The sequence below is a fragment of the Pristis pectinata genome, chromosome 34 (assembly GCF_009764475.1).
Source record: "Pristis pectinata isolate sPriPec2 chromosome 34, sPriPec2.1.pri, whole genome shotgun sequence".
Classification (NCBI taxonomy): Eukaryota; Metazoa; Chordata; class Chondrichthyes; order Rhinopristiformes; family Pristidae; genus Pristis; species Pristis pectinata.
In genome coordinates this window covers 16970218-16984121 of record NC_067438.1, presented here as the reverse complement: position 1 = coordinate 16984121, position 13904 = coordinate 16970218, and the positions used below count along the sequence as shown (strand labels likewise).

The 13904-nt window shown below is 43.5% G+C and overlaps 1 protein-coding gene across 1 annotated transcript in view; it reads left to right on the top strand.

The window, feature by feature from the left end:
- The window catches only part of LOC127585987 (HEPACAM family member 2-like), a 42743-nt gene extending 29072 nt beyond the window's left edge, over positions 1-13671 (top strand). Inside the window, exons 5-8 of the mRNA XM_052043745.1 lie at positions 311-412; positions 1682-1795; positions 13377-13487; positions 13661-13671. Coding sequence (XP_051899705.1) covers positions 311-412; positions 1682-1795; positions 13377-13487; positions 13661-13671 — 338 coding nt within the window. The remainder of the gene's footprint in view (positions 1-310; positions 413-1681; positions 1796-13376; positions 13488-13660) is intronic.
- The last annotated feature ends 233 nt before the right edge of the window (positions 13672-13904 follow it).

Here is a 13904-nt window from a genome sequence, read left to right as displayed (position 1 = left end):
GTACATGAGTATGCAGGAGGGATATGGACCATGGGCAGGCAGTAGGGATTAGGTGTCAGTAGTTTAATTAGTTCAACACAACATTGTGGGCCAAAGGGCCTGTTCCTGTGTGGTACTGTTCTTTGTTGTAAGAATAAAAAGGGAGTTAATGGCATGTGAGAGGTGATAAGTGTCTGGCAAGATAAGGTGGGGGGGGGGGGGAATGGAATTGCTCTCTGGGGAGCTGGCATTAGGCAGACTAGCCATGTTCTGTGTTGTTATAACTATGTATGGATTTTCAACAGTTTTCATATTGTTTATTTCTCCACAGCACTTCTGGGAATCTCAGTTTATTGTCTGAGCCTATCTATCTGTAACGTCGCATTTTTTGTTGTCATCTACATTGCCTTCTCTGATTGGATTTTAATTAAAGGTACAGTATGTGCATGAATTTTCTTTACCTGCATGAAAGTTATCACTGTGGCACTTTGCAGGGTGATTGGAGTGAAACGTGTATCTCAGTCAGTCCACTGTGAGTTGCTTTACCTGGACAACCAGCACCTGCAGTGCAAGGCCCCACAGGCAGGGGCAGGAAAACCTGCTGGAGGTTTAGACTTTAATGGTTGAGCATCAGTGATTCAGTTCAGAACTGCTGTTCATGCCTAGCATGGTTTGGCCCAAAATAGCTATGGAAGCACCCATTGTGTCTGGAATCCATGAGCCATTTGATAAAATCTTTCATTAGTTGCAACTCATGGAAGTAAAAGCAAATTATTGACCTGAGTAGAGAATTGCATCCGTGCAGCCCCACAACACAGGAAGTATACCCTGGCCTCTTTGGAAGATAGATGCATAGATTTACTGGAATGTTAAATGATGATAATTATAGGAACTGGGGCTGCGTTCCCTGGAGTTTGCACAATTAAGGAATGATGTATTTGAATTTTTCAGTGTATTAATGGTGAGTAATAGGGCAGGTAGAAAATATGCCTGCTGGTTGGGAAATCTGGCACTGGGAAACCTGGGCCCAGAAATTCAATTACAGAGCGCTGTTTTGTTTCAGTGTTTTACAACTGCGAATCACATTTTCCAAGAGTGAAAAGTGGTAATGCCCTAGAAAGAAAATTGACTGGGTGCTGTGGCCACTGCTCACTGCTCGCCCATGACTGTTGAAAGTAGAGAAGGAGAATTCAGGTTGGCATTCGGAACCTTGGATCTATGCAAAAGCCCAGCATAAATGGCAGGACGAATAACCATTTTCAAACTATCCCCCCACATGTTGAATCAAGCACCTCCTGCGCCACCTGTGGCAGTCTTCAGGTCCCACATTGGACTGGAGACTGAAGGGGCTTCATGAATCTTCCATTCTTGGCTGGCATAACAATTCAGTGAGTTTTGACAAAGGACCCCAGCTCTGAAACATTAATTCTTTCTCTCTCCACAAATACTACTTGACCTGCTGAATATTTCCAGCATTTTCTGTTGCTTTCACAACGATTCAGAGTGTTGTTAACCCACCTCAGAGGCCATGTAGTGTCAGTTGGTGCAGACTTGAGTCACCGGTTGGCAAGACTGGGCAGGGGTTAGCACATTGAAGGAAATAAGGAACAAGTTTGGTTGTTGCAACAGGTGGAAGCTCTCGTGGTCATTTCTGAGGGGCCCTGTAACATGTCTAGTTATTTGAATTCATTTTTAATTGCAGGCTTTTCACCATTGGACGTTGTGGTGGTTGTTGCATTGATCACAGGATTGCGGCTTTCTTCAGCTTTTGTTAATGCATCTACAAATGCGCCCCAGACCAGGAGATCAGTCCAAGGTATGTGTGTCTATTTAATTTATACTTGGTGTAAACTCAAGGCACTCCTCCTCCAAGTTAAATGTTTCTTGTATTCAGAAAAATAGCAAAGAAAAATTTGAATGATTAACCCCCATCACTGCCCTGCCCTTCAAACAGCCCCACCCCCATGACCTGTGGAATGCAATTGTGCTACATTTTTGCCTAGTTGTGAAGAGGAGGTGTTTTGATGCAAAAGAATTTTGGGGTTGTTTCTGGACTAACTCCAGAGGGGCATTTAGGAGAAGTGACCCTGACAGGTGTGTCTCAGTTCATTACTATTTCACACATAATGTTGAACTTTATCATAATACCAAATCCTTTGAGACCTGAGGGCTAAGGGAAAGATTCCTCTTGATCCTGATGGCTGCAAGGTGAGGGAGGGGTAGGGAGTGCTTTTTTGTGCCTGATAGAGGTGGGTGCAAATTTCTTCTGGATATTTGCAACAGCAATTTTTTTAAACAGCATCTTTCAGTCCTATGGCTTTCACTGTCCCCAAGTTCCTCTCCTGGTTATAAAACCTACTAAGTTAAAAATATTGTTGTTCCTTCCCAATCCAAATTCAGGGACCTCCTTTGAGAAGTAACTTCTCTACACAGATTATTTTTGTTTAATTCATTCAAGGGATTTGGGTATTGAAAGCTGAGCCAGCATTTAATTGACCATCCCTAATTGTCCTTGAGAAGGTGGTGGTGAGCTGCTGCCTCGAACTACTGCAGTCCTTGAGGTGTGGGTATACTCACAATGTGGTTAGGGAGGGAGTTCCAGGATTCTGACCTGGCAATGGTGAAGGAACGACAATATATTTCCAAATCAGAATGGTGTGTGGCTTGGACGGAAACTTCCAGGGTGGTGGTGTTACCATGTTTTTGTTGCCCTTGTTATTCTAGCTGGTAGAGGTCATGGGTTTGGAAGGTGCTGTCTGAGGAGACTAGTCTGAGGCAGCTCTCCCTGTTTTGGCACAAGCCGCCAGGTATTGGTACAGAGGACGTTAAAGGGTTGACAGGGCAGTTCTGCCAATGTCGTTTCTGGTGCCTAGGTTGATTCCAGGTGATCCATCTGGTTTCATTTCTTTGTGGCTTTCTAGTGGGTTATTATAACTCATGGCCTGCTAGAGACACAATAGACTGCAGATGCTGGAATATGGTCCAAAAGACACACTGCTGGAGAAACTCAACAGTTAGGCACCATCTGCGGAGGGAAATGGACAGTTGACGTTTTGGGTCAAGACCCTTCCTCTGGACTAGGTGAATGGCTTGCTGAGAGTCAACCACATTGTTGTGCATCTGGACTATGCCAGACCAGCTAAGCGTGGCAGATTTCCTCTCCTACAAGACATTATTGAAACAGATGAGTCTTTACAACAATTGACAATGGTTTTCAAGGTCATCATTAGACTCTTTAATTCCAGAACTCAGTTTTGAATTTGCCCTGGGTATCTGGGTTACTATTCCAGTGATAATACCACTGCTACATTGCCTCCCCCGATATTCCAAGAATAGCAGTAATAAGTGAATTACAAAACAAAATCTGTCAGCAAGCCACAGAAAGCAATAACACAGGTGACCCCAGACAGGTCATAGAGTTAGGTTTTAAAGGAAGGGTGCAAGGTGGAGATTTTCAGGGGGAGAAATTCAGAGCTTCAAGCTGAAGTAGCTCAAAGTTCATCCACAACTGGTGAAGTGCCATAGATCAGGAGTTCAAAGGAGGAAGGTATTAGGGGAGTGCATAAATTTTGAAGGGTTTTAGACCAAATAATTGCAGGGCTGTGTGTGGGAAAATCCAATGTAAAGATATAAAAAGATTCTGAAAGCACAGATGAGCATTTTAATATTGAACTGCTGTCTGGCTGAGAACTAGTGTAGGCCAGCAAACCTGAAAAAGTCACAATTACCAGGAAAGAGGTATTGATTCAACTTTTGGAGCTATCATTTTTCATAATTTATTGTCCACTCTGCTAAGGGAAATATAGCAAAGGCACCAAAAGTATGGTTGCTAAATTTGATACAAAAATCAGTAGGAAAGTTAATTGTAAGGAGGACAAAGCTGCAAAAGGATAATGGTAAGTTAAGTGAATGGGCAAAGATTTGGCAAATGGAGTATGATGTGGGAGAATGTAAAATTTGTCCCTTTAACAGGGAATATAAAGAAACACAACTTAATGGTGAGAGCTCACAGGTACCTGAGATATAGAGTGATCTGAGTTTACTAGTGTATAATTTTCAAAAGGCTGATCTGCAGGTACAGCAAGTAATTTGGAAACCTAAGAGAATGTCACGTATATTGCAAAAGGAACTGAATACAAAAATAAGGAAGTTGGGCTCATTTACTGAGAGTAAGAGTGACACCACATCTGCATGACTGTAACCAGGAGTGATCTCCTTGTTTGAGGAAGGATGTTACTGCATTCGAGGTGGTTTAGAGGAGGTTGACTGGATAGGTTCCTAGAATGGGTGGGTTATCTTTTGAGGGAACGTTGTGCAAGTTTGGCTTGTATGTGATGGAGTTCAGAAGAGTGAGACAGGACTTGAATGAAACATACAAGTTCCTGAAGGCTCTTCACTGGATGGATGTGGAGAAGAAGCATCCTCTTATCAGAGGATTTAGAACTAGAACATAGAACAGTACAGCACAGGACAGGCCCGTGGGTCCACCATGTTGTGCTGAATTAATGAAACTAGTAATTAAAAGCATACTAACCTAGTCCCTTCTGCCTACATGTCCATATTCCTCCATTCTCTGCATATTCATGTATTTATCTAAGAGCATCTTAAGCTCCTCCATCACATTTGCCTCCACTACCACCCCTGGCAGTGCATTCCAGGCACCCACCACTCTCTGTGTATAACAAAATAAACTTGCCCTGCACATCTCATTTGAACTTGCCCCCTTTTACTTTAAATGTGTGCCCTCTGGTATTAGGCATTTCGACCTTGGGAGAAAGATACTGGCTGTCTACTCTATCTGTGCCTCTCATAATGTTAAAAACCTCTATCAGGTTTCCCCTCAACCTCTGCCACTCCAGAGAAAACAACCCAAGTTTGTGTATCCTCTTCTCATAGCTCATGCCCCCTAATCCAGGCAACATCCTGGTAAACCTCTTCTGCACCCTCACCAAAGCCCTCCAATAATGGGGTGACCGGAATTGATTGCAATACTCCAGGTGCAGTCTAACCAGAGTTTTATAAAGGGCAATGTAACTTCCTGACTCTTGAACACATTACCCCGACTAATAAAGGTAAGCACACCATACACCGCCTTTACCTCCCTATCAACCTCTACAGCCACTTTCAGGGAGCTATGAATTTGGACCCCAAGATCCCACTGTACATCAACACTGTTAAGGGTCCTGCCATTTACATTTGATCTTCCAAAGTGCAACACCTCACACTTGGCTCGATTAAATTGCATCTTCCACTTCTCCACCCATATCTGCAAATGATCTATATCTTGCTGTATCCTTTTGGCGATCTTTCACAGTATCCACAACGCCACCGATCTTTGTATCGTCTGCATACTTACTAACCCACCCATCCACGTTTTCATCCAATGGATCCCTGCGGTATACCACTAGTCACAGACCTCCAGCTAGAATAAGTCCCATCGACCACTCCCCTCTGTCTTCTATGGGCAAGCCAATTACGAATCCAAATGGCTAAGTCACCGTGGATGCCATGCATCTCAATCTTCTGGATGAATCTACCATGTGGGGGACACCTCCTCAGAAAAAACTCAATCGTTAGTAAGACAAGACTTGCCCTGCACAAAGCCATGCTGACTGTCCCTAATTGGGCTCTCCAAATGCTCATAAATCCTACCCCCAAAAATCTTCTCCAATAGCTTCCCTATCACTGATGTGAGACTCACCGGTCTATAGTTACCAGGATTATCCCTATTTCCCTTAAACAATGGAACAACATCAGCTTCTTGCCAGTCCTCCAGTACCTCACCTATGGTTAGAGAGGACACGAAGATCTTGGTGAAGGCCCCAGCAGTCTCATCTCTTGTCTCTCTCAATAACCTGGGGTATATCCTATCAGGCCCTGGGGACTTTTCTACCTTCATATTCTTCAAGAGACCCAACACAAGCTCTTCCTTAATCTCAAAATGCCCCAGCACATTAGCACCCTCCACACCTGATCTCACTATCCTCCACTTTCTTCTCCTTGGTAAATATCGATGCAAAGTACTCATTTAGGACCTCACCCACATCCAAGCACATGTTCCGTCCTTTATCCTTGAGTAGTCCTGCCCTCTCCCTAGTTATCTTCTTACTCTTAATATAGGTGCAGAATGCCTTGGGATTCTCTTTAATCCCACTTGCCAAGGACTTTTCAGTCCCCTCCTGGCTCTCCTTTTTGAGTTCTTTTCTAGGTTCTTTAAAATCATCAAGGGCTCTTTGATATTAGCTTCCTAAACCTTACATATGCTTCCTTTATCTTCTTGACTAAATTTGCCACCTCTCTCATAATCCAAGGACCTTGTCCTGTATTCTGTGCAAACCTGTTCCACCATTGAATAAGACCATGGTCGATCTGACTGCAATCTCAACTCCACATTCCCACCAAATAACCTTTCACTAGCCCTAATTATCGAGAATCTATCCATCCCAGCCTTAAAAATAATCCAAGCCTTTGTTTCCATTGCCCATTTAAAAAGGAGAATTCCAAATTCTCATAATCCTCAAATTAAAATTTTTACTTCATCTTGGTCTTAAATGGGTGATCCACTATTTTTGTTTTACATAGTGACCCTCCAGCACAAGGATAAGTATGGACCTTGCAGGAGAGTACTAAATTGGGACAGGGCAAGCCATGAGACTATTAGGCAGGAACTAGGGAGAGTTAATTGGGAACAACTTTTTTTTGGGCTTCCACATCTGACAATGTGGAGGGTGTTTAAAGACCAACCTGTATGTCTTTTGTAATGCGGGAGGAAACCGGAGCACCCGGAGGAAACTCGCGCAGGACACGGGGAGAACGTACAAACTCCTTGCAGACAGCGGCAAGAATTGAACTCTGATCGCTGACGCTGTAATAATGTTGCGTTAACCGCTACACTACTGTGCCGCTCAGTTCAGCCTGCATAGATGAGTTTTCACTCTGAACCAGACACTGCCTGTTACCCAGAAGTATCAGGGCACAGAGATGTTCCAATTCACTACTGCAGCTGGGGTAGGTTATTGTCACAACTGGCATGGTAGTGTAGATTGTGGCCCTCAATCATCAGGGTAACACAGTTATTCTGCAGTGGGCTGTTGCCTCATCTGCTGGATCCCTGCCTTTTCCATTTACACAACTAGTGGTTTAGGGATTACCCAAGTTATCAAATGTCAAGTTTTTCCAGAAGCAGCTACAAGACTCTTTTTGTCTCTCCCTGATCTCTCTACTTGCTGCCATTTGCGAGTGAGCTCTCTGAATGTCCTTCAGTCCAATAGTCTGACGTCCGGTCTGTTTCTGAGTTGGTTGGATTGCCTCCAAACTGACAAATCCTGGGTCTGTCACTTTTACCTGGAACATTTGACCATTGACACGTCTTAAATGATTTGTATATATCTGTTATTATAGATACAAAACATTTTTAATTTTTTTTCATTTATGAATAGTATCTCAGAGAACCAGAAAAGGTTTGAAATGGCTGTCCATCTGTAAAGCGGTCCTTTTCAATTGCATCTCCGTTACCTTTGTTGTCAATGCTGTCATTACAGGTATGTGCTCATTATTCTGAACTTCAATGATGAACTCGGTACTCTGACAATGTGGAGGGTGTTTAAAGACCAACCTGTATGTCTTTTGTAATGTGGGAGGAATGTGATTGTAGTGGAATAAATATCTCAGTCAGTACATCGTAAGCTGCTTTCCCTGGACCACCAGCACCTGCAGTGCAAGGCCCCATACCCCATACCCAGGGCAGGTAAATCTGCTAATTTAGACTTTAATGGCTGGCTGAACATCAGTGGTTCTGTTCAAACTGCCAGCCACACCCAGCATGGTACAGGTCCAATACATAGAGTCATAGACTAATACAGCATGGCAACAGGCCCTTTGGCCCAACTCATCCACGCTGATCATGGTGTCCACCAAACTAGTCCCATTTGCCTGCATTTTGCCCATATCCCTCTAAACCCTTCCTATCCATGTACTTATCCAAATGTATTTTGAATGTTGTTACTGTATCTGCCTCAACCACTTTCTCTGGCAGCTCATTCTGTATGCTCACCACCATCTGTGTGAAGAAATTGCCCCTCAAGCCAGTTCTAAATCTTTCACCTCTAACTTAAACTTGTGCCCTCTAGTTTTAAGTTCCCCTTCCATTGGAAAAAGGACCCTGTGCGTTCACACTATCTATGCCCCTTATAATTTTAAACACCTCTCTAAGGTCACCTCTCAATCTTCTATGCTCCAAGTAATGTCGTCCTAGCCTTCCCAACCTCTGCCTATAACTCTGGCCCTCGAGTCCTGGCAGAATCCTCATAAATCTTTTCTGAACTCTCTCCAGTTTAACCACTTCTTTCCACGACCAAAACTGTGCTCAATACTCCAGTGCAGTCTCACTGTCTTGTACAACTGTAACATGATGTCCCAACTCCTGTTCTCAGTGTCCTGACTGATGAAAACCAGTGTGTCAGACACCTTCTCCTCCACCTTGTCTACCTGTGATACTGCTTTCAGCAAACCATGTAAAACGATGTGAAAATAGGCCCTTCGGCCCACCAAGTACGTGCTGACCATCAATCTTTCACTTCCATTAATCCTATATTTATCCCATTTTTTTTTTATCCTCCCCACCTTCTCATCAACTCCCACAGATTCTACCACACATGAGGGGTAACTTACAGTGGCCAATTAACATACCAACCTGCATGTCTTTGGGATGTGAGAGGAAACGATGCAAATTCCACACAGACAGCACGGACGTCTCTGACACTCTGAGGCATCAGCTCTACTATTGACATTCATTGGTAGCATCATTATGAGACTTATGGCATACCATTAAAAGAAACATTAAACCAAACTCAGGGAAAAGAATTAACAGGGATACTCCTTATTGGCAACTTCACAGTGTGACATAACGATCTTGAATTACCATTTCTGGTGAAGGTAGTGCTGAGGAGGGGTAATAGGTTGGGAGGGGGAAGAACTAAATTGCAGCAAAGTTTCAGCATTCTGCCTTAATCTTGCTGATCTCTATATAACCTCACTATAATAGGGAAATCTGGTTGACATATTAATACTGTTGTCCTGTTAACTACCACAATTAGCCACTATTAAAGTGAATTAAAATTTACAGTCATTATTGTTAAAAAATGCTGGAAGGGCAATTCTGTCTGGTCTTTAAATTTGTTTGCCAATGGCATTTTAAAATTGATTAACTGATTTTATGAACAGTATCTGAGTTAATAAAATAGAATAAACTCGCTACATATCATGGACACATTGAAGGGCCAGATTGAGCATCTGAACTTCAAGAAAGCATTTGATAAAATCTGTCATGAGCTGAACTCATGAAAAGGCAAATCATTGATCTAAGTACAGACAGGGAGAACTTGCTGGTACTCAAGTTGGCAAGATTTAACTAATGGTGTCCCTCAAGAAATTCTGTTGGGGCTGCAGCTTTTCACTACATTCACTCAGGTGATGGAATTACAAGTCACATAACCAAATTTCCTAATGACACAAAGATAGGTGATACTTTAAGCAGTGTGATGGCCATATTAAATCTCAGAAACCTAATAAATGGTGCAAATGAACAAATGTCTGTCAAATAGATTTCAGCAAAGGCAAAGATAAGAGGTCACTTGTCTTGGACCTGAAATGGACAGAACAGCAGGAAGCTGGAAGTAGAATGACCTTGCAATGCATGCATTAATCAATCATTAAGATGTCACGGACAGGTACAGAAAGTCAACAGAACAACTAATGGAATGCTGACCTTTAAATTCAGAGCATTGGAGGATAGAAGCAAGACAAGGCCCTGGTGAGACCACACCTGGAGAAATGAGAACTGTTCTGACCCCCACTGCAAGAGGCATGTATTGGCCTTTGAGGGAGAGCTGTAGAAATTTACCAAAATGTTAAATTATAAGTGAAGATTACAGAAAATGGGGTTGATCCCTGACAATTAAACAGTTAAGGGGAGATGTGATAGAAGTTTTCAAAAAATTAAGGGCGAGTGATTGGGTAGATAGAAACCTTTTCTGCTAGGAGAGGCTGGGGACAAGGAAACATTAGCACTGAATTTCAGTTACAAAGTGCTATCTTCAGTGTTTTACAATTGGAAATCACTATATTCCGGTGTGAAAAGCAGTAATGACCATTATGGAAACTTGCTGCTGTGGACACTGTTCACTCTCATGCCCTGACTGAATTTCAATATCCGGGACATGTGATGTAATACCCTCCTCATAGTCATAGCGTTGTACAGCATGGAAACAGGCCCTTCGGCCCAACTAGTCCTTGCTGACCAAGATGCCCCATTCATGTTAGTCCTATTTGCCAGTGTTTGGCCCATAACCTTCCAAACCTTTCCAATCCATGTATCTGTCCAACTGTCTTAAAAGTTGTTATTGTACCTGACTCAGTCACTTCTTCTAGCAGCTCATTCCACATAGATACCACCTTCTGTGGGGGGAAAAAAAAGTTGCCCCTCAAGTTCCTATTAAATTTTTCCCTTCTCACCTTAAACCTGTGCCCTCTAGTTCTTAATTCCCCAACCCTGGGAAAAAGACTGAGTGCATTCACACTATCTGTGCCCCTCATGAGTTTGTACACCTATATAAGATCACCTCTCTGTCTCCTAACTCAAAGGAACAAAGTCCTAGCCTGTCCAACCTCTCCCTATAACTCAGTCCCTCAACAGGCTCATCAATCTTTTCTGCACTCTTTCCAGTTTAATAACATCTATCCTGTAGCAGGACGACCAAAACTGAACACAATACTCCAAGTGCGGCCTCACCAGCGTCCTGTACAACTGCACCATGACCTCCCAACTTTTATACTCATTGCCCTGTCTGATGAAGACCAGCGTGCCAAAAGCCTTCTTAACTACCCTGTCTACCTGTGGTTCCACTTTCAATGAACCACATACTTGTACTCCAAGATCCCTCTGCTCTCTAACACTCCCCGGGGCTCTGCCATTCACTGAAAGAACTACCTGGATTTCACTTTCCAAAATACAACACCTCACACTTATCCAAATTAAACTCCCTTTGCCATTCCTCAGCCCACTTACTCAGCTGATCCAGATCCCCTGTAATTTTGATAACCTTCTTCACTGTCCACTATACCACCTGGTTTAGTGTCATCTGCAAACTTACCAACTATGCCTTGTACATTCCTGTACAAATCAATTGATAATGATGACAAACAACAATGGCCCAGCACCGACCCCTGAGGCACACCACTGATCACGGGCCGCCAGTCCAAGAAACAACCTTCCACATCACCCTCTGCTTTCTACCATCAAACCAGTTGTGTATCCAGTTAGCCTGCTCTCCCTGGATTCCATACGATGTAATTTTCCAGAGCAGCATACCATGTGGAACTGTATCAAAGGCCTTACTGAAGTCCATGTCTACAACCCTGCCCTCATCAACTTTCTTGGTCACATCATCAAAAACTCAATCAGATTCATAAGACATGATCCCCCATGCACAAAGCCATGCTGACTACCCCTCATCAACCCCTGTCTTTCCGCATGTACATAAAGTTTACCCTCAGAATTCTCTCCAGTAACTTACCTACACAGATGTTAGATTTTCTGGTGTATAGTTCCCAGGTGTTTCTTTGCTGGCCTTCTTAAATAAAGGCACAACATTCGCTACTCTCCAGTCTACCGACACCTCAGCCGTGGCTAACAATGATGCACATATTTCAGCCAGGGCTCCCACAGTTTCTTCTCTAGCCTCCTGCAGTGTCCTTGAATAAACCTGGTCAGGCCCTGGAGATTTGTCTACCTTCATACCTTCTAAGACATCCAGCACCACCTCTACTGTAATGCAGTCTATCCCCAAGACCTCCCCGTTTTCTTTTCCCAGTTCTGAAGTCTTAATGTCTTTCTTCATGGTAAGAACAGGAAAAATATTCATTAAGGACCTTGCCCATCTCCTGCAGCTCCATACAAAGATCTCCGCTTTGGTCCTTGAGGGGCCCTATTCTCTTTGGATTTTTCTTAATCTCCTCTGCCAAAGGCATCTCATGCTCCTGGTGGGAGAATTGCAGGATAATTGGACATTGTTGTTCTGGGAGCTCCTACTGTTGGGCAGTCTCAGGATCATTGGGTTTTACTATCTGAATTTGGACATCTGCAGCTGTTAATCACCGACCTTCAATCCCCAGGACTCCCGACCACCCCGACAGCAACCATTGATTTTGCTCTTTCTTTCCCTTCTCCTTCAGTTGACTCTGCTGATCCCTTCTGTTTTAGTTTTGTCATTTGAGTGAGTGCAGTGCAGATTTCCCAGAACTCGATCTGGACCCAAGTGTTCCAGTCCTATTCCTCTTACCACACCCCCCCCCCACCCCCCCACAAAACCTCAGTAAGATTGGGGGTGTGGAGTCAGGTCATAGGTCAGCCATTCTGCCACTGAACAGCTCAAGGGGCGAATTCACTGGATCCTCTTCCAATGCTCTGAATCTATGCAATAAAAACTGAATCTCCTGTGAGTGCTCAGCAGGGCAAGCTAAATCTGCAGAGAGAGAGAGAGATGGAGTTAATGTTTCAAAGTGATGATGTTTAATCAGATGGGGAGAAATTTGAAATTTAAAACCTTTTCACTGGATAAAAGTGGAAGAGGCAGAGAGCACAGAAGGACAGCTTGTTATCATGGGAGGTACAGAGAGCCTTTGAGTATGGCCCCAGTATCACGGTGATAACTGTGACTCTCAAATTCCCGTCATTTAATGACAGCATAGTGATGGCCCATGCACAGTGAGATCACAACGACGTCATGGTGTCAGCTTTCAGACATCTCAACAACTGTTTGTCAATATCTTAGTATCCTGGAGTCCCGACCCAGCATCAGTCTGAGAACAGCAGAGGTTCCAGTGGCAACTCACCGACATCCTCAAGGGAGTTTCACTCCTTCTGCCTGCGGCCCTCAAGATGGCTGCAATGCATATGATACAGTCATCCACCTTCTTGTGGACCGTGCACTTGTTAAGAAGGCCTTGAAAGGGATCCTTGTTACGAATCTCCTTGAACAGCTGCATAACAGGATTTTACAAGCTGTTCCCAGGGATGCATACTGAGGCAAATATCAAGTGCTGCTGGAAGATCATCAACCTAGTGAAAGTCTTTGGTCTGCCTGAAACTTGTTGGTCTTCCAGTGTGAGGTGATGTCCATAAGGGAATCCTGCCGATAGGCACATTCCATGGTGCAGGAGTACGTGCTAAGAACACACTGAAGCTCTGCAGCCAAAGCAACACTGGGCAGGGGTTGGCACATTCCCTTCTCTGCAGGAGATAAACAGAACTGTTTGATTGTTGCAACTGGCATATCTCGTGGTCATTTCTCTGGTGCATCGTTACATGTTTGCTTATTTGAGTCTACTTTTAATTGCAGGTCTTTCCACCAAGGACGCTGTAACTGTTGCCTTGTCAATCACAGTGCTGGCGTTGCCATTAGTGATTCTTGTAACAATGGTGTGTCTGCTCCAGAAGAATTCAGACCAAGGTATATGTCATTGTTCATTTTCACTTGGGTATAAACTCCAGGCACCTCTCCAAGTAAATTTTGACTAAATATAACAAAAACAAGATGGAATAGAAAAATCTGAATCACCATCACACCCACCCCTCCGAGTCCCTGTGACCTGTGGGATGCAATTGTCCTTCATTTTTGCTCAGGTGTGAAATAGTGCTTTGCAGTGACACAGAACAGCTGCAACAATACTGGTCAACTCTGACCCAACTCCAGAATCTCAGCTCAGTTTGTCTTTGACACATACTGTTATCAAACTTCAGCACAGCATAGTTATCCAAGAACATTAGCACTGGCTTCTGAACTTTGTACAATAAACTTTTCATGCTGCTTTGCAGACAAGTTACCAATAAAGAAAGGAATTGTCAGTGTTTTGGATTGAGACCCTGC